At 39.2% G+C, this 26,139-nt stretch overlaps 3 protein-coding genes and 1 pseudogene across 4 annotated transcripts; 3 read left to right on the top strand and 1 right to left on the bottom strand.

Annotated features, from left to right (window-relative positions):
* The first annotated feature begins 7,852 nt into the window (after positions 1 to 7,852).
* LOC113468687 (lysosomal acid phosphatase-like) lies at positions 7,853 to 8,864 on the top strand. Its single transcript, XM_026825791.1, has 2 exons — positions 7,853 to 8,097; positions 8,505 to 8,864. The coding sequence occupies exons 1-2, from the start codon at positions 7,867 to 7,869 to the stop codon at positions 8,862 to 8,864; spliced, it is 591 nt and encodes a 196-aa protein (XP_026681592.1). The 5' UTR covers positions 7,853 to 7,866.
* A 775-nt stretch (positions 8,865 to 9,639) lies between these two features.
* Positions 9,640 to 17,978, top strand: LOC103512278 (venom acid phosphatase Acph-1-like). Of its 2 annotated transcripts, XM_026825794.1 has the most exons (9): positions 9,640 to 9,746; positions 10,048 to 10,292; positions 10,628 to 10,738; positions 11,500 to 11,748; positions 14,913 to 15,017; positions 15,226 to 15,300; positions 15,980 to 16,103; positions 16,926 to 17,134; positions 17,557 to 17,978. In XM_026825794.1, exons 1-9 carry the CDS (start codon positions 9,737 to 9,739, stop codon positions 17,725 to 17,727), a joined length of 1,299 nt encoding a protein of 432 aa, XP_026681595.1. In that variant the 5' UTR covers positions 9,640 to 9,736; the 3' UTR covers positions 17,728 to 17,978. The 2 variants fall into 2 exon arrangements, with proteins under 2 accessions (XP_026681595.1, XP_026681596.1); XM_026825795.1 differs by lacking the exon at positions 15,226 to 15,300 and having other exon boundaries at positions 14,913 to 15,092.
* Positions 17,257 to 17,373, bottom strand: LOC113468690 (annotated as a pseudogene).
* Positions 17,979 to 22,624: 4,646 nt separating the features above from the next.
* On the top strand, positions 22,625 to 25,402 carry LOC103512285 (serine/threonine-protein phosphatase 2A regulatory subunit B'' subunit gamma-like). The gene is made up of 5 exons (XM_017445332.2): positions 22,625 to 22,908; positions 23,466 to 23,575; positions 24,110 to 24,330; positions 24,753 to 24,921; positions 25,379 to 25,402. The coding sequence occupies exons 1-5, from the start codon at positions 22,854 to 22,856 to the stop codon at positions 25,400 to 25,402; spliced, it is 579 nt and encodes a 192-aa protein (XP_017300821.1). The 5' UTR covers positions 22,625 to 22,853.
* The last annotated feature ends 737 nt before the right edge of the window (positions 25,403 to 26,139 follow it).

Genomic DNA, 26,139 nt, shown 5'->3' with positions numbered 1-26,139 from the left:
TTATCTCTTCAGGTTAAAATCCGCCCCGGGCGGGAATCGAACCCGCGGCCTAGCGCTTACAAGGCAGACGCGCTGCCAGCCAAGCTAACTAGGCTGGCCTATATTAAGCTTTATTTAGCCCATTAACGCCAAGCGTTACGGTTAGGCCAGATTTAAGCTTTTTTCTTTAAGTAGCCATTGGTCCGTGTGTGTGTCTGTGTGTCTGTCTGTCTGTCTGTCTGTCTGTCTGTCCTTTTCCCCTCGCTCTTTTTTTTTTTTTTTTTTTTTTTTTTTTTGTCACTACTGACTTTACCCGAAAAATCACTGAAATTCACACAGAATAAAAGATAACACTGTCCAAGAAACTTCTTGTTTTTCCCTTAACCAATAATTAAGTAGGTATCCACATATCCAAAGTCCAAAGTGACTCACGGTTCGGCGGATTTCGATGTTGTTGGTGTGGCGGTTTAGCTGCACGCTGCACCGAGGATGGCGATGGTCTCTAGCCAAGATTACTTGGCCCGTCCCGAACCACATGTCAACCAACAAAAGAACCAGATGGACTTTAATGGTCGGATTTGCTAGCAAAACTGTATCAAGAAGCAAAACTGTATCTCTTATCATACTTCAGCATTCGTTCCAAGATCCAACCTATCTTCTGGTCCACTACTTACCATGGCCTTTTTAACTTGATCCAAGAACAGTGAAAAGAATTTGATCCAAGAATTGTGAGAGCCATTTTACCCTTGGCCTGTTGACTAGAACTTGTTCAACAGACTGTGCTAATTTGGTCCACAGACTGTGATGTATGGTCCGTTTCAATAAAAGTGACACAATCTCCTTGTTTTTCATTACACTGTAGTTCTTGTATCATTAAGATTCTGTATTACATCCTAGACAGGAGGATTGTTTGCATTTGCCTTTCCAGTTCAGACAGATGCAGTTTCCTTACAGCTAACACCTAGATAGCTGATTTCCTTACAGCTAAGATGTAGATTCGTAGAAGCTTAACCGATCATCCTTCAGGGCTGTTCCAAACAGCCAGATTTTTTACATACAACTAAATCAAAATTTTGAAGGTGTACTTTCAAAATCAAGCCCCCCCCAAAAAAAAAAATTAGGCAAGAACCGCCTATGGCTGTTTGCCCCTACACCTAAGCCTCGGAGTGGGCTTTTTGTGTATGTCCTTAGAGCTAACACCTAGAAAGAAGCAAGAAAGAACGAAACAACGGGGTTTTTGTGATTACATTCGATGTTACAATGAAATAAAATTTATTTAACTTTGTCGTGTAGAAAGAAGAAAAGATAAAAGTTTTAAGAAAAGGGGAAAAAAGAAGGTAAATAATGTTAGAAAGTAAGGAAAATAGGAGGGATATGTTGGGGAGAGAGGGAAATAAAAGGGAGATTACGGCTCTGTATTACTCTGTAATGTTATTGACTGCGGTAGATTAGCTGGGTAAGTATGTAGGTATAGGTATGCTCTTGATTGAATTACAAAATATCAATCGGCCAGCCTAGTTAGCTTGGAAGGCAGCGCGTCTGCCTGTAAGGGCTAGGTCGCAGGTTCGAGTCGAGCCCGGGGCGGATTTTATCCTGAACGGATAAGATTCGTTCTCGGAACGGTTGGCTTTCTCCTATCCTGTCTTCCTTCTCTCTTCGCTTTCGGGACGATGAGACCTTAGCAGTTAGAGTTCCCTCTATTAAACCTCTTAAAGCCAGCCTATATAGTTTGCTGATTGGTAGGGCGTCTTGTTAGCGCTAGACCGCGGGTTCCATTCCCGCCCGGGGCGAATTTTTTCCTGAACGGATAAGTTTCGTTCTCGGAACGGCTGGGTTTCTCCTATCCTGTCTTCCTTCTCTCTTCGATTTCGGGACGATAAGACTTTGGCAGTTCCAGTTCCCTCTACCAAACCTATTAAAAAAACAATAAAAATAAATAAAAACAATCGGACCTCCAGAATCCTAGAAATTTTGGCACACTCATCCCATGCCTCCCATCTTCCTCTTTTTCAAAGTAAAATAAATTGTGCTTCTTCCAGCATCCCACTGGATTGGTGGGAAAACGTAATAACGCTACTTTTAGGTAAGTTTTAATTAAACCGAGACATTTTCTTTCCAAACAAAATAAATGATGGTTGAGGGAAAAGCAAATCCAAGTTCTTTCTTCTTTTTCAACCCAACAATTCCATTTGAACATTTTCTCCGAAGGTGAAAGGGGGGAAGGCGAGAGGTACATTAAAAAAGAAATAGTAGAAACTGTAAAGCTATGTCCATGTCCACACACAGTCGACGGCCATCGATCGACGAGGTAAATTTATGTTGTCGAGGCAGAGTGGACGGTTCAGTCCACGTCAATCGACGGTCGGTCAACTAAAAAAGAAAAGAAGGAATTTTAATTGTGTTGAGCATTAAACGCTCGTCACAAATGTCCTTCCTCGCTTGATAAACTACGCTAAATTTAATGACTTGACTAGGACTCGAAACACCAACCTCCAGATCCAGAGATCACCGTGCTAACCACTACACCACTGAGGCTGGCCGACGGCCGGTCAACTATGTGTGGACCTTTACCTACATAAATATAGGTATAATAACTCAGCAAAAGTGGGTAGTTACCTTATTTAGTTTGTAGAATCGAGCCTTCTAGGTACTTTTAAGTTAGGTAGGTACTACTGTGACTGGGTAGAGATGGGAAGCTACCTACCTACATACCTATCTACCTACCTATTTATTTTGTAAAATAACGCGTGGACATCATCAGGAGGTCAATTGAGTACATTTTGTTTTGCTAACAAGGGCGAAACATTTTCCAACACCTGGGATCCCAGCAAGTCCTCGTGGAGAACTGTTTTTCCAACACACATACGAATTTAAATCCGTCAATAAACCTCAGGTGTCTCTTTTTCTCGGATGATGATGATTTTTTCCGAGGAAAAATATTTTCACAAATGCTCGAATGCGTCATTCAATAAGGGGTATTGTTCTCTTCTTTGTATTCTAGCTGAATTGAATTTAGTGAACGAAAGAAGGGAATTCAAAGTTTTATTTGAAGATTTTTTTTTTTGTATCTGTTTGTCCGTCAGTTTGTCTATTCGTGCTACCATAACTTTCGAATAATTTAAATGGTTTGCCCAATTTTAATGAAATTTGGAAAAAGAGTTCAACAGTTTAAAGGAAAAAGTTCTCGTCAGGTTTTCAGGCCGATTTGTACCTATGCATGTACCTAGGTTCCCCCCCCCCCCACCCCCTCGAGCTTTCCCCTACTGCATTGGATGCATTATGTATTATTCGAATGTTCAGGGGATGGTGAGAGGGGGAGCTTTAGGAGGAGCTTTGCCATGGAATGATACAGAAACGGACCAAAATGGAGTCAACATGAGAATATGATTAGGAAAAAAAGAACAATCGAAGTACATAGATAACTGGGTAGGTATTTCGCAAGCTGTAAAGTGAAGTTAGCCATGCTCTGGTTGCTAACATCCCGAAAAACACTGCAAGAAGAAGAAATTTGGGAATATTTTCTATGTGTTGTTTTAGGACCCTAATCGTCTCTTTCTTGCGAGTCTGTGGTTACAGAGATTGGAGTAAGAACGCAGAATGTTGATTCCTAGGTCGGCATATTTCGTTTCATCAGGACCTTTGGCTCATCTTCTGACATCTAGATTAATCTAGAAGAATAACTAATTAGTCCATCACTTTGTTTCATTAATTAATTAATAAAGAATGAACCATTCATTTCTAACACCCTGCTACATCTACAGCATAGAAAGGATCCTCCCAAATGTGAAAAATCTGCAGAAATATACACCTACATTTCACAAACAAAAATAATATCCCATTCATTCTCTTAAAAAAGAAGAAGATAAAGAAAAAAACAAGAAGTAGAAGAACGTAAAATATTTTATTAGCAATTAAAAAACGGAAAAAAGTTTGTCTCGAAGAAATAAGGTCACAAAATGCCGACTTCTTGTATGTCCGCAAGATTCCGCGTCCTTTGAAGAATACCAGAGGGTAATAAATTACCACACCACCCGCGTACACCCAGATCTACAAGTTAGCAACATTGTCAATGTTAACATCTTGTTAACAAGCCGGAAGATTGAAAGGAAGTCCCCTCACTCGAGGCGGCAAAGTGTCTGGTTTCAGAGAGAGTGTCCCATAATATTAGCATAATTGGGACAATGTGTAAAAGTGAGTCTGCGGGCGTCAAAAGCAAAGAGTCCTTTGGTGGGATTAAATTTAAATCGGTTCTCAGAGAAGTGCATGCTTTTCAAGTGCAGTGGGGGGTATCTGGTTAGGCCAGATTTAAGCTTTTTTCTTTGGGGATCCTTAGTTAGACCTTTTTTACAGGTCGAAAATCGGCCGCCGTAGGCGGTCTTAAATTTTTTTTAAAAAAAGTTCAATTTTTAAACACTTTTTAGTGATCCCTCATTACATGGGGAGTATTTTAAGATAGGAAATTTTCGACCAAAAATTTGCCGCCGTGGGCGGCTCAGGCTCGGGATATGTGTAATATCGTCAATTCGGGAGGTTATTTTTTCCCTTCTGAAATAAAATATAAATTTATAAGTGGAGAAGGAGGAGAAGGAAGAGGAGGGGGAGGAGGAGAAGGAGGAAGAGGAGGAGAAGGAGGAGAAGGAGGAAGAGGAGAAGGAGGAAGAGGAGGAGCAGGAGGAGAAGGAGAGGGTCCAGTCGCCAATGGAAATAAATGTGTGGGATGTGTCGGATGGTGAAAGATTTCCTGGTGAAAGTTTCGTTGGGCCGTTTATATCAATAGGAATGTATGGTGTTGTGATTTGGTGATCAGAGGCAAGTTATACACCAGGTAACCTTGATCATACATAGATAGAAAGAAGTGACTTTTTGCAGCCCAAGTTATAACTTAAAATTTCTCTAGTGGCAAACGGATTTTGCGATTATGTTCGCGGATTTGGCAATTATGTTCGCGGATTCGCGTCCCGAATTGACATTTTGGATATTTGGCAAGCCTATTCCTAGGTATACCAATTTAACGACCTATACTTCTCTCTAGCTCAGACACAATAAAATTTGTCTTCGGCAGACTGAGCCAAATAGAATGGGGAATATCAACAAGGATTATAATTTATAATATGTTCTATTTTGATTATATGGAAAACCCCTTGATTTGTCATGCAATTGACGATCTATTAGATATACCATCTTGTGACAGGAGAGGCCGGAAAACCCTCTTTATATTAACGGGTTCTAAGGATGGGTTTTCACGCCGAGGTAATAAACTTTTCGTAACGTTGCGCGTTGAGAACACTTTCATAATATATTGAAAATAAATTCAATGAGATATAAAATTAAAATAATAATGTTTCTCAGTCGTAAATAAACACTTGTATTGAGCTCTTCAGTCTGGGAGATGTCCGTGTGGCGTAGCCTATCAAAGTGAGACATGTTTGTGTTGGAATGGATGCCGAGAAAAAGAGCAGAGGTGTATTACCTATCTAGGGTAAGTGTACCATTTATTCGCCCACCTAAAAAACGTACCATTTATTAGCCCACCTGTACCATACGCCACATATTAAGTCTGAACTGGACGATCTTTTTCAAGATCCAATTTCATCAAAAGAAAGGGCTTAAAGACTGCTATCGAACCAAAACGAACTAATAGTGTAGCTTATGCATCCTAAACTGTTACTCTCATTTCAGGTTCTTTACTTGGACCAAGGGTTTTCCAGAACCCCGAAAGTTCTCAAGCTGAAGGAATGCAACGACAGCACCCTGATTCCATACGAAACGTTTGCTTCCGTCTACAAGAAGTACACCATCACTGACGCCGAGTGGAATAAGAAATGCGGCGTTGCAACTTGTTAGAAATCCACTTCCGAATTTCTTTTAAATAAATTTTACTTAGAAGTTAGGATACCACATCAGTCCCTTTGACATTAAGGTTGAATTTCACCAATGTTTTTTCAGACCCTAGGAGGCCTGTTCGCCTGTTAACAGCCTCTAAAGTTTCTTTTGATTAGTATGGGCTTGACAGAGGTGTTAAAGACATTTTAGTGATATGCAGATATGCTGATAAGAGAGAAACACGGTGAGGATAGGTAGATGTAACTCGTGTTTTGCTTTTGAAGCAAAATTAACCACTTTACGTACATATAAGAGATTAGTAGGTATAAAGTTGTAATATGTAATATTAAAATTATGACAGAATGATTGTTGTCTTTAATAAATCAACTGAAATTATTATCTTATCAAATATCGAATTTGTACTTTTTTGGCTCTTATTCTCTTATCCACAGATCAAGACAAAGTTTGTGAAAGATACCTGCGCATGTAGAGCTATTAAAACCGGCCCATAGTTAGCTTGGAGGGTAGCGCGTCTACCTTATAAGTTGTAAGCGCTAGGTCGGGGTTTTGGTTCCCACCCGGGGCGGATTTTATTGTAAAGGTGTGTCCAAACATAGTCGACCAGACGTCGATCGACGAGGTAAATCTATACGTTGTCGAGGCAGTGTGGACGGTTCGGTCGACATCGATCGACGGCCGGTCGACTATGTGTGGACACACCTTGAAGCCACTTTGCTCAGGAGTAACATCCAGCCTTAGACCGGCCACTCACGCTGTAACTTTCGGACAGACCTGGGCATGTCAGACCGCTAGAACGTGTGTGGCGGAAAAAGCTTCCGACTTGAGGTCTCTCAGTCGGTCTGAAGATTGATATTGGAAGTTTTTTCCAAAAATTAGAAAAATAAATGTGGGCAGGTGGGCCAATAAATGGTACGTTTTTTAGGTGGGCGAATAAATGGTACACTTACCCTATGACTTACGTTTATTTTATCACACTTGAAACTGCAACACGGATCTGCAGAGATCTGCATTACAGAGATACCTATACCAAAAACTACGGATTCATATACTGCCGTGCTAAGCGAAAACGCCGTATGTCAAAAAACCCTACTTTCGGGAAATCGAGTTTAATGATTTCAATCTATACGGCAAACATACGTTTGTGACATACGGCAAAACGTTTTAGTGTGGTTTTTAAGGGGTTTAGGATTAAGCAAAAAATACAGGATCAAAATTTAGGATCATAAGGAACCCTTTGGCACCTAAAACCAAAAATCGATTTTTTTGACATACGGCGTTTTCGCTTAGCACGGCAGTATAGGTGATAGAGGGAACTGTAAAATCGAAGAGAAGAAGGACTGGATAGGAGAGAGCCAGCCATTCCGGGAGCGAACCTTATCTGTGTAGGATAAAGTTCGCCCCGGGCGGGAACCGAACCCGCGACCTAGCACTTACAAAGCAGACACTATTGAATGAAACGTTACAGAAAAATAAACAGACCTGAAGACTGAAGAGTCCAAACGAGAGTGCTATCACCAAGTACAAAGCGAAGACACCGAACAAAAAGTGTTGGCAGAGGCGACGAAATAAGTGATTTCAAGCGAGCCACATCGGACGATTGCCTAGCGTTAAACTGTCGACAAGTGTCGACATGCGACGATGGCGACAACTGTCTTGTTATCGTGAAAATAATTTGTTATTGTACAAAATAACAACTTCCCCTCCAATGTTGACAATAGACCGGTTTACCTCAGCGTTTGAGTCAAGGTAAATTAGCGATGGAAAACATTTGAGTTTCGAAAATAAACTCGCTGATACCTCCGTGTAAGCGAGGGGAAATTGGTTGCTTGGAGGTCGCTATCTACTTGAGTGTTTTGAGATGATGAGGTTGAGGTGTTTTGTCAACCGCAGACCACAGCATTGAGCTGAAGGTATTCGAATAATCATTTAGGCCGGCGATCTCTAAACTGGGATCCGCGTTCCCCGAGGGGGCCGTGAAAGTCCCATTACTACTTAACACCTGTTCTTTTCATCCCTCTTCGTTGACAGAAAGGAAAGTACCGGATGCACTACCTAGGCCAGTCTTTGAGACTCCGTTACAACGGATTCCTCAAGGAAGAATACTACTACGGGAACATCAAATTCTACAGTCCCGATATTGACCGCTGTCTGATGAGCGCTCAGCTGATCAGTCAAGGACTTTATCCGCCCTCTGGTGTCAATATTTGGAACGACAATGTCGGCAAGTTCTTCCAGCCCATTCCCATCAAATCGTTCGATTCGAGTCAGGACCTGGTAAGCTAAGCTAAGGACCTGGTAAGTTTCTTGATCAGAAGCAATAGGTGTGGACCAAAGACCTAGGTATTGTTGGGTTAAAGAGACTTCATAAACAAGAATTATATGGAATTTCTAATCGATTGTCTTCTTGAAAGGTGATTCTCTAAGCTCGTCAGGTAACTCTTCAAGTACGTTACTCACAGGTAACATTCTTTTACTCTTTCGCAGAATCAGCGGAATATGAGTGCATGGCGTATCTTTTGTCCTTCCAGATTTTCAACGACGGTAAAGGATTGTCTTCTTGAAAGGTGATTCTCTAAGCTCGTCAGGTAACTCTTCAAGTACGTTACTCACAGGTAACATTCTTTTACTCTTTCGCGGAATCAGCGGAATATGAGTGCATGGCGTATCTTTTGTCCTTCCAGATTTTCAACGACGGTAAATCGTGTCCGCCCTACGAGAAAGAGCTGAACAAAGTTCTGAGTCGGGAAATGGCAGACATCAACGCCAAGTACAAGGACATCTACGAGTATGTCGCCTACCACACTGGGCGGAATATCACCACCCTACGTGAAGTTAACGAGGTGTATCAAACGCTGAGAATTGAGTTTGAGAACGGACGACAAATGCCCGAGTGGACCAAACAGGTGTTCCCGTCCAAGTTGAAAGCGTTGGCTGGGCTCTACAACCAAGTAATCTTCTACAACGATAAGATGAAGCGAATCAAAGCAGGTCATTTGATGTTTTCTGCAATAGATTATTGTCATATTTCAAGTACCTCTTAATTATTGTCATTAAATACCTCTGTAGACACAGCTTAACGCCTTTTGCAGCATTTCCTCCTGTGCAAAGAGACAATTAATTTGTACAATAATTTCAAAACAGGTGAAATTACTTCAGTTTAACTTTACTTTGATAGTTCTAATCGTTTACCGACTTGGGTACTTTACCTATTTACCTACTAGGCCAGTTTTTCTTCCTCAACTTTTTTCTAGTATTAAGCTGTGTCCACACATAAGTAGGTAGGTATGTAGTCGACGACCATCGATCGACGAGTCGAATTTATGTTGTCGAGGTAGTGTGGACGCGGTTTCAGGCGACATTGATCAAGTCGATTGACGCGATGGCCGTCGACTATGTGAGGACACCTTTAGGAAGAAAAGATTTCATCAAATAAGACACAGGTGGAAATAAAAATATACTTGATTATTTATTAATTCGGGCCATAAAGGAAACAAGTGTTTAAAAGGTAAAGTCATGAGACATTATAAGTAATTCCCCTATGGACACTGGGTAAAAAAAGTTACAAAGTTTAGGTACCTATCTGACTTTTTAGCTACTTACATTTAGCTAAGGTTCGACTCTACAGAGGTTCATTTTAAACTGTTTGTTAACTTCTGAGCTAACATGAATCGTAGACTCGGGGAGTACCTAAGTAAAGTAAGAATTGTGCAAGAAATAACCCATTAGTTACCTAGGTACCTATCATGTAAATAGCACATTAAAATGTCAAAATGATCCAGTTTATTTTTTGCTCATAATTACCACCACCATATTTGCCTCCCTGAGGGTGTAGGGCCATCTTTAATTCTTTAGACCTGTATGATTCAGTAAGTGGTTCAAGAGCTGACACTGGTTCAAGAGCTGACATTTCAAAATGATCCTTGGTAAGTGACTATAGTCCAATAAACCAGAAAATGTTTGTCTCTAAAAGATCCCAGTATACCTAATGGGATCTTTTTATACTGGGATATTTTGAGAGATACCCAGATACCTATACCTTTTCTATAGTTTATTAGCCATCTGGAGGCAGGGGATTTCCTTCTCCTCCTTTTGTTTTACTATAGTTTTACCGTGATCCTGTAAGATATTTTACTAATGGCCAAACCAAACTATACTTTTAGACTAAGGATTAAGAATTTCCAATGTTTCTAGAGCCTGAAATAATTGAAATATCTTTCATTTCAGATAATCTCAAGCTGGGCCTCGTGCTGGCCGTGTTATGTCTGTGTCACAACTCTCAAGCTCGCATGGGCAAGGTAGTGGTGCCAGTTGAAGATCTGGACGATGACGCAACCACCCCGGCGAAAAAGGCTCAAGTTGAGCTGACGACAACTCCTATCACCACCCCACCACCTGCCCCTGTCATCTCAAGCACGGCATGTACTGATGATGGAACCGACATCGGCAAAACCTTGGTGTTTACTGAAGTTGTAAGTGACGGTTCTTAAGTTTTTGCGCCAGCTAGAGCTTGGTTAGTAGCGCGTCTGCCTTGTAGGTCGCGGGTTCGATTCCCGCCCGGGGCGTATTTTATCCTGAACGCATAATCTTCGTTCTCAGAACGGCTGGCTTTCTCCTGTCTTGTCTTCCTTTTCTCTTCGATTTCGGGACGATAAGGCCTTACATTCCTTACAGTCCCCTCTATCAAAATAGTATTTCACCCTCTATCGAAATGTAGTGTTTCACTGTTTAGCCACTAAACATAATTTTTCGTTGGACACAGTTTAGAATCCTTTGATCTCCTTAACCTTTCACACTTTCGTTTCAGATCTTCCGCCATGGTGACAAGTTCAAAGAAGAGGGCGAATACTTCAACAAGGATCCCTACAAGATCGAAGATCCATTCTGGCTACCATTCGGTCTGGGACAGCTGAGAAACGTAAGGCAAAATTTCTGTCTCACGATATTTGGTTATCGAATTTTGGGGGTGGCCTCAGTGGAGAAAAGTCATGATGGGAACCACGAATTTTGTATCAGATATGAAATTTTATCGATATTTGGCTAAGTTTCGTATAACAGTGTAACACACAATGTGTGTGTTGACCTTGGCCTGGCGCACTGCCGATATCGTGCACCACTGCACCAGATATGTAGGTACCTATGGGTCTGGGACAGCTGAGAAACGTAAGGCAAAATTTCTGTCTCACGATATTTGGTTATCGAATTTTGGGGGTGGCCTCAGTGGAGAAAAGTCATGATGGGAACCACGAATTTTGTATCAGATATGAAATTTTATCGATATTTGGCTAAGTTTCGTATAACAGTGTAACACACAATGTGTGTGTTGACCTTGGCCTGGCGCACTGCCGATATCGTGCACCACTGCACCAGATATGTAGGTACCTATGTACAGTTTCCCTGGATACACTTGAGTTATAAAGATCCAGAAGTGCACATAATATGTAAATCGTATAAAGGTGTGTCCACACATAGTCGACCGGCCATCGATGTCGACTGACACGTCCACACTGCCTCGACAACTTAGATTCACCTCGTCGATCGACGGCCGGTCGACTATGTTTGGACACACCTTAATAGGTGTGTCCAAACACCTTAATAGGTGTGTCCAAACACACCTTAATTTATGTTGATTCTTTCTAAATTGAACAATTTAACATCCTCTTTTCCCCGATTTTCCAGATGGGCAAGCAGCGCACCTACTGGTTGGGACAATTTCTGCGCATGCGCTACGGCGCTGGTTTTCTCAAGGAGGAATATTTCTACCGGGACGTCCGCATGATAAGCGCCGACACCGATAAGAACCTGATGAGTGCCCAGTTGGTACTCCTGGGCCTTTATCCGCCCAAGGGGGTGAATATTTGGAACGACAACGTGGGACGATACTTCCAACCGATCCCCGTGCATGGGATTCAGGCGGATTTAGATTTCGTAAGTGTACCCTTGTTGAAAGAACTTATAGGTACTAAGTACCCTTACTGAATTGCGTCACAAAACAAGAGCTGACACTGGTTCAAGAGCTGACATTTCAAAATGATCCTTGGTAAGTGACTATAGTCCAATAAACCAGAAAATGTTTGTCTCTAAAAGATCCCAGTATACCTAATGGGATCTTTTTATACTGGGATATTTTGAGAGATACCCAGATACCTATACCTTTTCTATAGTTTATTAGCCATCTGGAGGCAGGGGATTTCCTTCTCCTCCTTTTGTTTTACTATAGTTTTACCGTGATCCTGTAAGATATTTTACTAATGGCCAAACCAAACTATACTTTTAGACTAAGGATTAAGAATTTCCAATGTTTCTAGAGCCTGAAATAATTGAAATATCTTTCATTTCAGATAATCTCAAGCTGGGCCTCGTGCTGGCCGTGTTATGTCTGTGTCACAACTCTCAAGCTCGCATGGGCAAGGTAGTGGTGCCAGTTGAAGATCTGGACGATGACGCAACCACCCCGGCGAAAAAGGCTCAAGTTGAGCTGACGACAACTCCTATCACCACCCCACCACCTGCCCCTGTCATCTCAAGCACGGCATGTACTGATGATGGAACCGACATCGGCAAAACCTTGGTGTTTACTGAAGTTGTAAGTGACGGTTCTTAAGTTTTTGCGCCAGCTAGAGCTTGGTTAGTAGCGCGTCTGCCTTGTAGGTCGCGGGTTCGATTCCCGCCCGGGGCGTATTTTATCCTGAACGCATAATCTTCGTTCTCAGAACGGCTGGCTTTCTCCTGTCTTGTCTTCCTTTTCTCTTCGATTTCGGGACGATAAGGCCTTACATTCCTTACAGTCCCCTCTATCAAAATAGTATTTCACCCTCTATCGAAATGTAGTGTTTCACTGTTTAGCCACTAAACATAATTTTTCGTTGGACACAGTTTAGAATCCTTTGATCTCCTTAACCTTTCACACTTTCGTTTCAGATCTTCCGCCATGGTGACAAGTTCAAAGAAGAGGGCGAATACTTCAACAAGGATCCCTACAAGATCGAAGATCCATTCTGGCTACCATTCGGTCTGGGACAGCTGAGAAACGTAAGGCAAAATTTCTGTCTCACGATATTTGGTTATCGAATTTTGGGGGTGGCCTCAGTGGAGAAAAGTCATGATGGGAACCACGAATTTTGTATCAGATATGAAATTTTATCGATATTTGGCTAAGTTTCGTATAACAGTGTAACACACAATGTGTGTGTTGACCTTGGCCTGGCGCACTGCCGATATCGTGCACCACTGCACCAGATATGTAGGTACCTATGTACAGTTTCCCTGGATACACTTGAGTTATAAAGATCCAGAAGTGCACATAATATGTAAATCGTATAAAGGTGTGTCCACACATAGTCGACCGGCCATCGATGTCGACTGACACGTCCACACTGCCTCGACAACTTAGATTCACCTCGTCGATCGACGGCCGGTCGACACACCTTAATAGGTGTGTCCAAACACCTTAATAGGTGTGTCCAAACACACCTTAATTTATGTGTGATTATGTTCGCGGATTTCGCGGTTATGTTCGCGGATTTCGCGATTATGTTCGCGGATTTGGCGATTTTGTTCGCGGATTTGGCGATTATGGTCGCGGATTTGGCGATTTTGTTCGCGGATTTTGCGATTAAGTTCGCGGATTCGCGTCCCGAATCGACATTTTGGATATTTGGCAAGCCTACCTATACATACGAACTAATAGTGTAGCTTATGCATCCTAAACTGTTACTCTCATTTCAGGTTCTTTACTTGGACCAAGGGTTTTCCAGAACCCCGAAGGTTCTCAAGCTGAAGGAATGCAACGACAGCACCCTGATTCCATACGAAACGTTTGCTTCTGTCTACAAGAAGTACACCATCACTGACGCCGAATGGAATAAGAAATGCGGCGTTGCAACTTGCTAGAAATCCACTTCAAAATTTTCTTTTAAATAAATTTTACTTAGAAGTTAGGATACCACATCAGTCTCTTTGACATTAGGGTTGAATTTCACCAATGTTTTTTCAGACCCTAGGAGGCCTGTTAACAGCCTCTAAAGTTTCTTTTGATTAGTATGGGCTTAACAGAGGTGTTAGAGACATTTTAGTGATATGCAGATAAGCTGATAAGAGAGAAACATGGTGAGGATAGGTAGATGTAACTCGTGTTTTGCTTTTGAAGCAAAATTAACCATTTTACGTACTTATAAGAGATTAGTAGGTATAAAGTTGTAATAAATTTGTATTATGTAATATTAAAATTCTGACAGAATGATTGTTGTCTTTAATAAATCAACTGAAATTATTATCTTATCAAATATCGAATTTGTACTTTTTTGGGCTCTTATTCTCTTATCCACAGATCAAGACAAAGTTTGTGAAAGATACCTGCGCATGTATTGTAAGACGGCAGATTTCGTCTAAATTTTCAAAAAAAAAAAAAAAAAAAAATGTTGAGTTCCATAAAATTTTGAGCTTCAGAAAACAGTGAACTAAAAGATCCTTAGTTTTTTCAAGAGGTTTGATAGAGGAAACTGCAACTGTTACTGTCCTTTAGTAAACAAATCAAAGAGAGAAGGATAGGATAGGAGAAAGTCAGCCGTTCCGAGAACGAACATTATCCGAGGTGAATCGAATCTTTGGCCTAAAATTCAAACCGCATTCCAGTCAGTTATGAACCCTTTCCAACTGTGCCTACTACTGTGAGAGGGACTAAACAAAGTAGAAAGTAGGTAACTATCTTAAATGAAAATACGTTAATAATAATAATAATAATAATAATAATAATAATAATAATAATAACCTTACTCAAAAAAGTATCAGGTAGGTACCTATTCAAAACTATGCTGTCACATCATGCCCGTATCCCATAGAGGTGATCACCTCATCAGTCATTCGATGGAGAAACACAAATTACACAACAGGTACTCCCCAAATAAGTAGGTGTTGGATCTCCACGGGCAGCGAACAGAACACCGAAAAGCGTGCCCTTGAAGATATTGAAATCCAGGTGTTTGAAGACAACGTGCAATCTTTGGAAAAATATGGAAATCGACTATGACAGATCGTGGATTCAAGGTGTGACAGAAATATTAATCCGTTTTCTCGATTTATCTCGTTTTCAGATTCTGAACCAGATCAACTGCCCACCCTATTTTGACGAGCTGAAGAAAGTGTTCACCCATGATCTGGCTGAGCTGAATGCCAAGAACCAAGACCTCTTTGCCGAGATCTCCAAAGGTTGCGGCAACAACATCACACATCTCGGCGAACTCTGGCAAATCTACAACATCATCCGCATTGAGGTGAGACCGCCAAACACTCGTAGTAGATGAGCAGTCATTATGAATCGGAATTCAGGCCTTTCGGACTGTTATGCCGTATCTCACCCATGATCTGGCTGAGCTGAATGCCAAGAACCAAGACCTCTTTGCCGAGATCTCCAAAGGTTGCGGCAACAACATCACACATCTGGGCGAACTCTGGCAAATCTACAACATCATCCGCATTGAGGTGAGACCGCGAAACACTCGTAGTAGATGAGTAGTCATTATGAATCGGAATTTAGGCCTTTCGGACTGTTTATGCCGTATTAGATGCTGAAAATTTTCTAAAATAATGTCGTGAAACACATGGCCATATCCAGGTTTTTGTCGAGGGAGGCCCCCCGACGGTCCAAATAGTGATGTACTAACTGGGGGGTGGATGCTCCAAATTTTCGGAGTCTCGCCTACAGTAAAGGAGAAAAATGAAGATCGAGGTGAGGCCCGGCTCAAACATGAGGGTGACTTTTGAAATGAGAAATCATTAGGTGTCCGAAAGTGCCTAAACCTCGCCCTCGCCTCGGTCCCCACTATAATGGGAACATCACATCTGCTCACTCCCATTTAATCGCCTGTGAAAAGTTTTGACCTTTCGTTAAACGTTCTGTGACAGGAGCGGTACCTGAACGGATAATGGGAATTGGTCTTCATTATTACATGAATTTATAAGGTAGTTGTCGCCCTCGCCTCGGTCCCCACTATAATGGGAACATCACATCTGCTCACTCCCATTTAATCGCCTGTGAAAAGTTTTGACCTTTCGTTGAACGTTCTGTGACAGGAGCGTGACCTGAACGGATAGTGGGAATTGGTCTTCATTATTAGATGAATTGATAAGGTAGTAAAAGTACTATTATCCTTTCTTTCAGGCTGAAAATGGAAGAGCTCTACCCGACTGGATAAAACCCCTTTACCCAGCCAAACTAAAGCCATTGGCCCTCTCCACTTATGATGCCTTCATCAAGACAGAATTCATGAAAACTATCAAAGCAGGTAAACAAGTGAAGAAACTAGTCATCAGTAGTTATACTCGGTGGTGTAGTGGTCAAGGCGCTCGCCTGGTAAACAGGAGGGCGTGGGTTCAATCCCAGCCGAGGTATGGAATTTTAGTAGTGGTCAAGGCGCTCGCCTGGTAAACAGGAGGGCGTGGGTTCAATCCCAGCCGAGGTATGGAATTTCATCCTCAATATAATTTGAGAATTTGACCACAATAATAGTAGTAGCCTACTGCTGGAGTAAAGGGACTTTTCAGTCCTATGCGAGCAGTATAAATAAGCACTATTATTATTTCCACAATAAATAATAGTAGTAGCCTACTGCTGGAGTAAAGGGACTTTTCAGTCCTATGCGAGCAGTTTAAACAAGCACTATTATTATTATACAGGGGGAGAGAGGAAGACCAAAACTGAGGTGGACAGATATCGAACCCGCGCTAGGCTACGGGTTTGATTCCCAATCGGGCCGGATTTTATCCTAAACGGATAAGGTTCGTTTTCGGAACCGCTGACTTTCTCCCACCCTGTATTTCTTCTCTCTTCGCTTCCGGGACCATAAAACCTTGGCAATCTTGGCAAAAACTGCTGGGGCAACAGAGGAGTGAAGGAGTTTTCGGTCCTCTTTGAGCAGGATAAACAAGGTTCGAGTATATTCTATAGTCTATCCCCACCCTGTTGTATTTCTTCTCTCTTCGCTTCCGGGACCATAAAACCTTGGCAATCTTGGCAAAAACTGCTGGGGCAACAGAGGAGTTTTCAGTCCTCTTTGAGCAAGATAAACAAGGTTCGAGTATATTCTATAGTCTATTCTATTCTACAGGTCCGCTGATCAGCATCCTTCTCAACGACTTCGAGAAAAAGCTGTCAAAGAACTTGGACCCTGACTACAAGATGAAACTTTACAGCACCTCTGACGTCACTCTCATGAGTGTACTGAAGACATTGGGGGTAGATGAGAGTTTGGAGCCAGAATATGGAGCTACCATCATGATTGAGCTGCATAATGTACAGGGCAAATATTATGTCAAGGTAGGTACCTAACGTCACTTTTAACAACTTAGGTCTTCTCGTGACAGGGGTTTCACCCACCATTCGGCGACAAGCTACCCGCCTCCTCAAGTTAACCTCACCTAGCCTGAGTGGAGCTGGGAACCCAGCAGCACGCGAGTCCCCAGATGGTCACCATCCAGGTACTAACCCCGCGTAACGTTGCTTAACTTCGGTGATCCGTAGGGAACTGGTGTATTCAACGTGCTATCGCCGCCTGTAAACTGTATGGAGCCACCTAGTCTAATTGGCTTGGAAAATAGGGCGCCTGCCCGAGTCTATTATTATTAGAAAAACTTTGCTATCGAGGCAGTGTGGACGGTTCAGTCGACATCGATCGACGACCGGTCGACCATGTGTGGACACACCTTGGGGTTTTACCGTTTTCTACTGATGTTTCACAGGTGCAATACATGGACAACGGATTCAAACGCTACTGCAAGCCACTCAAGTTCAAGGGCTACGACACCAAACCCGTCTATCTGATCCCATATGAGAAGTTCGTAGCTGCCAATGAGAAGTATAAGATGGAGGAGGAGCAATGGTACAACAAGTGCCTTATACCGTACTGCTGAATAGGAAAATAACCCCGTGTGCAAATCGAAAGAAATTTGTTGTTTCTCAGTTTTAATATAGGAAAAGTTGACCCGGCCCAAATAAAGAGCTAGAACTAGAAGTACTTACAAGACAGTATTCCATTAGTGTTAACTATCAGAGTTTTCAGAGATTGATTTTATACCACCTATACCTGTTGTTCTGGACTCCATATTCTCATATAGCTACATTATTGACTGCAAAGTCTAAATTGATACCAATAACAACTGCAAATCTGGTATTCTCGTAGGTACATCATAACAATTTAGGTATTATAATAAGATAATAACAATAAATTATAACGCATGTACTTACCCATCTTTATTAATGAAACAGGTTTCATCATTTTCTCAATTTATTTCACAGGAAGAGGGTTGGAAATTTCGTACAGAAAAAGGAAAAACCACGTAAATAAAATTAGGTAGCTACTAGGTACCTACTCACAGGTCGCCCTCCAAAAAACGGGCACAGTTTTCATAACAAACATCCTGACCTCTCCATTTTGACCTCCTTGGTAAAAACTGTAAACGCGGCTTAAAAGCGTCTTTTTCTTGGCGCGAGAAATTTGAAAATATTGGTCTATAGGTCTTTTGACTTTTGGAGAGTTTTTCTTTCATTTTCCCTGGATTTTGGAAAGTTCCAAAGGAAATCGAACTTGAAATACCTTATTACCTACTCCAAATTATGAATTTTCAAGTGAAAGTGATTGATTGGTAAGAAATGTAAGAATAAGAACATGAAGTTGGTATTTGCCGTTGATACCTAACTGTCATTTCAAAGGATAAAATCATAAAAAAAAAAAAAAAATATATATTCTTTTTTTTGTACAATTGAGAAAGGGAAAGAGAGAGGAAAGCGAGATAGAAACAGACATCAGGAAGGGAAGGAGAGAGAGAGAGAGACGGAAAAGGGTCTTTTGTGATGATTTGTAAATAAAATACCGTGACGGAATGAGGGGGAGGGAGGGGGAGAGAGAGAGAAAGGGGGTTATGGAAAACCCCATATGGGACATTTAGAATGGGGGGGTTTAGTGGTGTGGGTGAAAATGGGGGGTGGGTATTACATACCCCACTGGCGTTCACGCTCTCAAAGTCAACACAATAATCATCAAAGTGATGTCATTTCCAGTGCTGTGGGTGGTAATGATACATTTTCTATTCAGTGGTGTAATGGGAACAAGTAGAACCTCAAAGTTGTAGTGGTTCACACATTGTAAGTATGCGGAAAAACTTAGTGCAATAGTCCTAAACTAAAACAGATGCGGCACACAAGGAATTAAGACAAGACAAGACAAGACAAGAAGAGACCGCCTTAACATAATAATAATGGGGAAAAACTGTTATCTTTCGATCTGATAGTAAGATAAAGCAGAGCATTGTGTACAAGGCTTTGAAGTGGTATTCTGAGATTTTGAAGTTCATCAGCCGAACGGTATACGGAACGTAACAAGTATATACGGTATACAAACTAGCGTACAAACTAGTGAAACAAACTAGCAAAAAAAAAAAAAAAAAAAAAAAAAAAAAAATCTGTGAATAACACAGTGTTCACACAAGGTTTTTAGTTTATACCGCAAGAGGCTGTCACAAGCTCTATTCTTGTTTTCAGATCAGAAAAAGAAAAATATTGAAAAAGAAGTCAAGGTGTTCAAAGAAGTTCATGACTCATTGAGTGATAGACCAAATGAAAATATTGAAATCCCAAAGTTTTTTATTTCAGTAAGTAATTTATAAGTGCTATTATTTTATGAATCTGTAATTCAAACCCAATGCATGTCAGAGGTTCTGTGAGTAATTTTCATTTCCCAGAAGAGTGAAGTCCCTCCTTTGACTTTTGGGTGTACAATTAGCTAATGGGGATGCTAATGGGGGACAATCAAGTAATTAAGTACTTGTTTATAAAGTGACAAGTGAGTAGTCACCAGTGGAGACATTACTTTGAGCTGAAGGTATTCGAATAATCATTTAGGCCGGCGATCTCTAAACTGGGATCCGCGTTCCCCGAGGGGGCCGTGAAAGTCTTCTCGTGATACAAAAGTGGATCACACCGTACCACCAGCATAGTGACTGTGATACAAAAATGGATCACATCGTACACAATGTGTTAAGACCCCCGGGAAGATCACATAAAATACAGTAAAGGGGCCGTGGAGCGTTCGTCATTCAGCGAAATTTCCTTTTGGGATGAGCTTTCCTTGCATCTAAACCTATGTTGGACAAGATTATGGTCCACAATATGTATATGATTTGTATATGTAGGTATGTCTAACAACTGCAAAATGTCGAATGATGAACCCAAAATTACTAACGTTTGAAAGACAGGTATTAACCCTTGAAATACTCGATACAAACAAGGGCCACGAAGCCCTTAACCCCTTCCATCTCCATGGATGATAATCACCTCAAGTCCCCATGTAATTCTTTAGGGAGTGGAACTTTCTGAAAGCCAAGGAAGCTGTGGTTCCAAAATGCAGGTAGGTAAAAATGGAATAATATTGTTTCATCATCAAATCAAATCTTTAGTCAATCCAAAAATGGGTCGACTGTGAAAAAAGCCTCTAATAATATTGTTTATCCTCCTCAAAGACATTATTTCCTAGGTGTTCCCTTTGCCTTAAAGAGTGATAATCGGAAATATCTTGTTGTTATGTCATCAAAGATACATCCTATCTGGTTTTGTAAATACATCAAATTTGAACTCGCTACTTAAACCTGTACCAAATTTCAACAAAGTCGGACCAGGCAATCGCGAGTTATAGCGGAACAAACATCCAAACCAAATGCAAAACGGTCGAGTTAAAACGTAGACCTCACTATCGTTCGATCAATTATTATTATTATTATTATTATTATTATTATTATTATTATTATTATTATTATTATTATTATTATTATTATTATTATTATTATTATTATTATTATTATTATTATTATTATTATTATTATTATTATTATTATTATTATTATTATTATTATTATTATTATTATTATTATTATTATTATTATTATTATTATTATTATTATTATTATTATTATTATTATTATTATTATTATTATTATTATTATTATTATTATTATTATTATTATTATTATTATTATTATTATTATTATTATTATTATTATTATTATTATTATTATTATTATTATTATTATTATTATTATTATTATTATTATTATTATTATTATTATTATTATTATTATTATTATTATTATTATTATTATTATTATTATTATTATTATTATTATTATTATTATTATTATTATTATTATTATTATTATTATTATTATTATTATTATTATTATTATTATTATTATTATTATTATTATTATTATTATTATTATTATTATTATTATTATTATTATTATTATTATTATTATTATTATTATTATTATTATTATTATTATTATTATTATTATTATTATTATTATTATTATTATTATTATTATTATTATTATTATTATTATTATTATTATTATTATTATTATTATTATTATTATTATTATTATTATTATTATTATTATTATTATTATTATTATTATTATTATTATTATTATTATTATTATTATTATTATTATTATTATTATTATTATTATTATTATTATTATTATTATTATTATTATTATTATTATTATTATTATTATTATTATTATTATTATTATTATTATTATTATTATTATTATTATTATTATTATTATTCCAGACGTCCTGGCCTGTGGTTTCCTTGGTGTTTTTTTGGAAGTAATGTTTTTTTTTTTTTTTTTTTTTTTTTTAATTTCGTAGTTGCCAGCCTAGTCAGGTTGGTTGGTAGCGCGTCTGCCTTGTAAACGCCAGGCCGCGGGTTCGATTCCCGCCCGTGGTGGATTTTATCCTGATGGGATAATGTTCATTCTCGGAACGGCTGGCTTTTTCTTATCCTTAGTGTTACAGTTCCCTCTGTCGAAAAAAAATTGCTTAACTCTTTTTTCTGTGTGATATAGCAGCAGTTTCTCTTAAAACGGGAAAATTGGGGCTTTGTTTTCCACTCACATCGGATAATTGTACCGTTTTCTACTGATGTTTCACAGGTGCAATACATGGACAACGGATTCAAACGCTACTGCAAGCCACTCAAGTTCAAGGGCTACGATACCAAACCCGTCTATCTGATCCCATATGAGAAGTTCGTATCTGCCAATGAGAAGTATAAGATCGAGGAGGAGCAATGGTACAACAAGTGCCTTATACCGTACTGCTGAATAGGAAAATAACCCCGTGTGTAAATCGAAAGAAATTTGTTGTTTTGTCAATTTTAATATAGGAAAAGTTGACCCGGCCCAAATAAAGAGCTAGAACTAGAAGTACCTAGGTAATTACAAGTATTCCATTAGTGTTAACTATCAGAGTTTTCAGAGATTGATTTTATAGCACCTATACCGTCCTGTTGTTCTGGACTCCATATCCTCATACAGCTACTTTAATGACTGCAAAGTCTAAATTGATACCAATAACAACTGCAAAATCTGGTATTCTCGTTGGTACATCATAACAATTTATCATAATAAGATAATAACAATAAATTATAACGCATGTACTTACCTATCTATTTACCTAGTATTAATGAAACAAGTTTCATTATTTTCTTAATTTATTTCACAGGAAGAGGGTTGGAAATTTCGTACAGAAAAAGGAAAAACCACGTAAATAAAATTAGGTAGCTACTAGGTAGGTACCTACCTACCTACTCACAGGTCGCCCTCCAAAAAAAGGGCACAGTTTTCATAGGTAACAAACATTCTGACCTCTCCATTTTGACCTCCTTGGTAAAAACTGTAAACGCGGCTTAAAAGCGTCTTTTTCTTGGCGCGAGAAATTTGAAAATATTGGTCTATAGGTCTTTTGACTTTTGGAGAGTTTTTCTTTCATTTTCCCTGGATTTTGGAAAGTTCCAAAGGAAATCGAACTTGAAATACCTTATTACCTACTCCAAATTATGAATTTTCAAGTGAAAGTGATTGATTGGTAAGAAATGTAAGAATAAGAACATGAAGTTGGTATTTGCCGTTGATACCTAACTGTCATTTCAAAGGATAAAATCATCAAACTTTCATCTCCCCCTCTAAATGCCAGAATGGACTTTAAATCACTTTTAGAGGAGACTCTATCTACTCTGGAACTATCTGATGGTAAGCCAAAAATATGCTATGACTTTAGTTAAATCAGGAACCATAGTCAGGGGTGTTCCACCTTGAAGGCAACTACATAACTACTTGAACATTAGTGGATCAGGAGGCTTGGGATACATGTAAGAACTAGCCTTGCATGTCAGATATTATGGGTTCAATTCACTTGATCTATTGAGAGGTTCACAACTATGAAGTCAATGAGATATCTAGCCAAACTATTGTTTGAACTCTTGAGCTTTTAGCCAAGCACCTAACAGCAGCATTTGGTTTGAATTTGGTTACTCTGACTTGACTAACCAAATTCAAATTAGAGGAGCACCTGAGGGCAGCCTAGGACACTTTTCATTCTTGTTTGAACTCATCACCTAGACATACCTATGTAGCTCTGCCTCTGCAGGTGCTAGCTAAGAATGTGATGTTTATACTTGTGGGGTGTAAGAAAATCAGAAACTGATTAAAAAAAAAAAAAAAAAAAAATCTGTGAATAACACAGTGTTCACACAAGGTTTTTAGTTTATACCGCAAGAGGCTGTCACAAGCTCTATTCTTGTTTTCAGATCAGAAAAAGAAAAATATTGAAAAAGAAGTCAAGGTGTTCAAAGAAGTTCATGACTCATTGAGTGATAGACCAAATGAAAATATTGAAATCCCAAAGTTTTTTATTTCAGTAAGTAATTTATAAGTGCTATTATTTTATGAATCTGTAATTCAAACCCAATGCATGTCAGAGGTTCTGTGAGTAATTTTCATTTCCCAGAAGAGTGAAGTCCCTCCTTTGACTTTTGGGTGTACAATTAGCTAATGGGGATGCTAATGGGGGACAATCAAGTAATTAAGTACTTGTTTATAAAGTGACAAGTGAGTAGTCACCAGTGGAGACATTACTGGCATAAAGAAAACCTTGGTTAGTCATGCTATTATCAGACATCCACAAAAAAAAAAAAAAAAAAAAAAAAAAAAAAAAAAAAAAAAAAAAAAAAACTGATTAAAAAACCCCAAAAAAAAAAAAAAAAAAAAAAAAAAAAATGCTGAGATTTTTGTACCTACTTAGTTTGGCCAGGCATAAAGTTTGAACACACAAACACACACACACACACACATTCATTTTTATATATTAGATTATTATATTATGTAGATTTGATTCCCTGTGATATTATATTTTTTTTGTGAATTGATTTTGAATTGTTGCTTTTATTCATAGCTCCCAAAACCAGAAGACAGTCTGGGTATAAAACTACTAGAAGATGCCAGGTCCAGACATTTGAATAAAATCTCCAAAGATCTCTTAGACCATAATGAGCTCAAGGATTTGTACTCTTTGCTTTGTCAACACCAGAGTGTAGGTGACAAAGACGAGGGTGAAAAATTCATCGACTACAAGAACTTTCTGAAAGCCAAGGAAGCTGTGGTTCCAAAATGCAGGTAGGTAAAAATGGAGTAATATTGTTTCATCATCAAATCAAATCTTAAGTCATTCCAAAAATGGGTCGACTGTGAAAAAAAGCCTCTAATAATATTGTTTATCGTCCTCAAAGACATTATTTCCTAGGTGTTCCCTTTGCCTTAAAGAGTGTTAATGGGAAATATCTTGTTGTTATGTCATCAAAGATACATCATATCTGGTTTTGTAAATACATCAAATTTGAACTCGCTACTTACTACTTACTTAAACCTGTACCAAATTTCAACAAAATCGGACCAGGCAATCGCGAGTTATAGCGGAACAAACATTCAAACAAACATCCAAACCAAATGCAAAACGGTCGAGTTAAAACGTAGACCTCACTATCGTTCGGTCAATTAATATTGTTAAAATGAGTTCTTTGAAATTTATCTATCCTCAGGAAGTTCTTCACACCCACAACATTCGCCAAGTTACAACAAGGAGACCCAGATGGTCGCATAAACCTGACGGCTTTCTTCAACTATGTCATGCGAAAGACTTGGCACTATCAGACCCGGGTGGGCCTCTCATTGTACGATATCAAAGGCCAGGGATATCTGCGCGAAACAGTAAGTACCTTCACTCCTCTTGTTCTTTTTCTTCGCCTTTTCCCGTGAACAGACGGGGTCGGCGTTTTTCGTCAGCCTCTCAATCAGCCCTAGGGCGATCGTTTTTGGACTGACATTTGGTTTTGGCTACATATTTTACGAGTGGATGTCCTTCGCACTTAACCTTTGCTTTTCCTTTAGCAAGGGAAATTCAGGCTGGTATACTCCCCGTTTAAAGTCCCCCAGCCAGACTAGTACCTACACTGGAGTGCAAAAAATTCATTTCTATTCCTTTACTCTGACAGTCTTTTCTGTTATTATTTTATTATTATTTTCTGCTATCTACCAGCTAACTAAATGCTCATGTTGGAACACTGGTTTACTTAAAACGCTCTCATCATACTCTGTGAACTTTGTCATTGTGATCAAACTCTTCCACTCTTGTAACATGTTTGTGTAAAGTGTTTCGGGATTTCAGCACAGTCTGGAGAGGTTTTCCTGAACATAAAGGTAGGGTATGCAATACTCAACAACCTGATGTAAGCTTTCCGAAGAGCACCGTTTCCTAGGTGCTCTCCAAACCGTATGCTAACCGTTTGTGGAAGTTTAGAAAGCTGCTCGTCTCTCTCTCTCTCTTAAAATTTCATTATTGATAGGTACCTCCCAAAATAAGCTCAAAAATCTGGGATTCAACTCTAAGTATCGACCCATCTTTTTTGAACCGTGATGGAGAGAGGAAGAAACTCACTCCAAAAATCTCCTCTCTGTTTTTAATTCCTGACTTTTGAGCTTATTCAGGTAGGTGCCTATCAATAATGAAATTTTAAGAGAGAGAGAGAGAGAGGGGGGGAGAGAGAGAGAGACGAGCAGCTTTCTACAAACCGTTAGCATACGGTTTGGAGAGCACCTAGGTGCTCTTCGGAAAGCTTACATCAGGTTGTTGAGTATTGCATTATTGCATATCCTACCTTTATATTCAGGAAAACCTCTCCAGACTGTGCTGAAACCCCGAAACACTTTACACAAACATGTTACAAGAGTGGAAGAGTTTGATCACAATGACAAAGTTCACAGAGTATGATGAGAGCGTTTTAAAGTTCACATTTTCAAGTACCTTGCCACAAAACTCAGGGGAATTCTCAGGATTTAAAAGAAGGGACAAATAATGGCACAGGATTTAGAAGAAGGGGCAAATGAGCCGGAACCACAGTTTTGATGTAAAATTGATTTGAGAATCAG

The sequence above is a fragment of the Diaphorina citri genome, unplaced genomic scaffold (genome assembly GCF_000475195.1).
Source record: "Diaphorina citri unplaced genomic scaffold, Diaci psyllid genome assembly version 1.1 scaffold818, whole genome shotgun sequence".
Classification (NCBI taxonomy): domain Eukaryota; kingdom Metazoa; phylum Arthropoda; class Insecta; order Hemiptera; family Psyllidae; genus Diaphorina; species Diaphorina citri.
The sequence above is the reverse complement of the archived record's forward strand: the minus strand, read 5'-3'. Positions and strand labels throughout refer to the sequence as shown.

Coding starts and splice junctions, on each gene's coding strand:
- LOC113468687 (XM_026825791.1), top strand. CDS start 7,867: ATGCACTACCTAGGCCAGTCTTTGAGACTCCGTTACAACGGATTCCTC. Junction 8,098..8,504: donor TCGATTCGAGTCAGGACCTG/GTAAGCTAAGCT, acceptor TTGTCCTTCCAG/ATTTTCAACGACGGTAAATC.
- LOC103512278 (XM_026825794.1), top strand. Junction 10,293..10,627: donor CCTTGGTGTTTACTGAAGTT/GTAAGTGACGGT, acceptor CTTTCGTTTCAG/ATCTTCCGCCATGGTGACAA. Junction 17,135..17,556: donor AGGGCAAATATTATGTCAAG/GTAGGTACCTAA, acceptor GATGTTTCACAG/GTGCAATACATGGACAACGG.
- LOC103512285 (XM_017445332.2), top strand. CDS start 22,854: ATGGACTTTAAATCACTTTTAGAGGAGACTCTATCTACTCTGGAACTA. Junction 23,576..24,109: donor TCCCAAAGTTTTTTATTTCA/GTAAGTAATTTA, acceptor TTTTATTCATAG/CTCCCAAAACCAGAAGACAG. Junction 24,331..24,752: donor GCTGTGGTTCCAAAATGCAG/GTAGGTAAAAAT, acceptor ATCTATCCTCAG/GAAGTTCTTCACACCCACAA.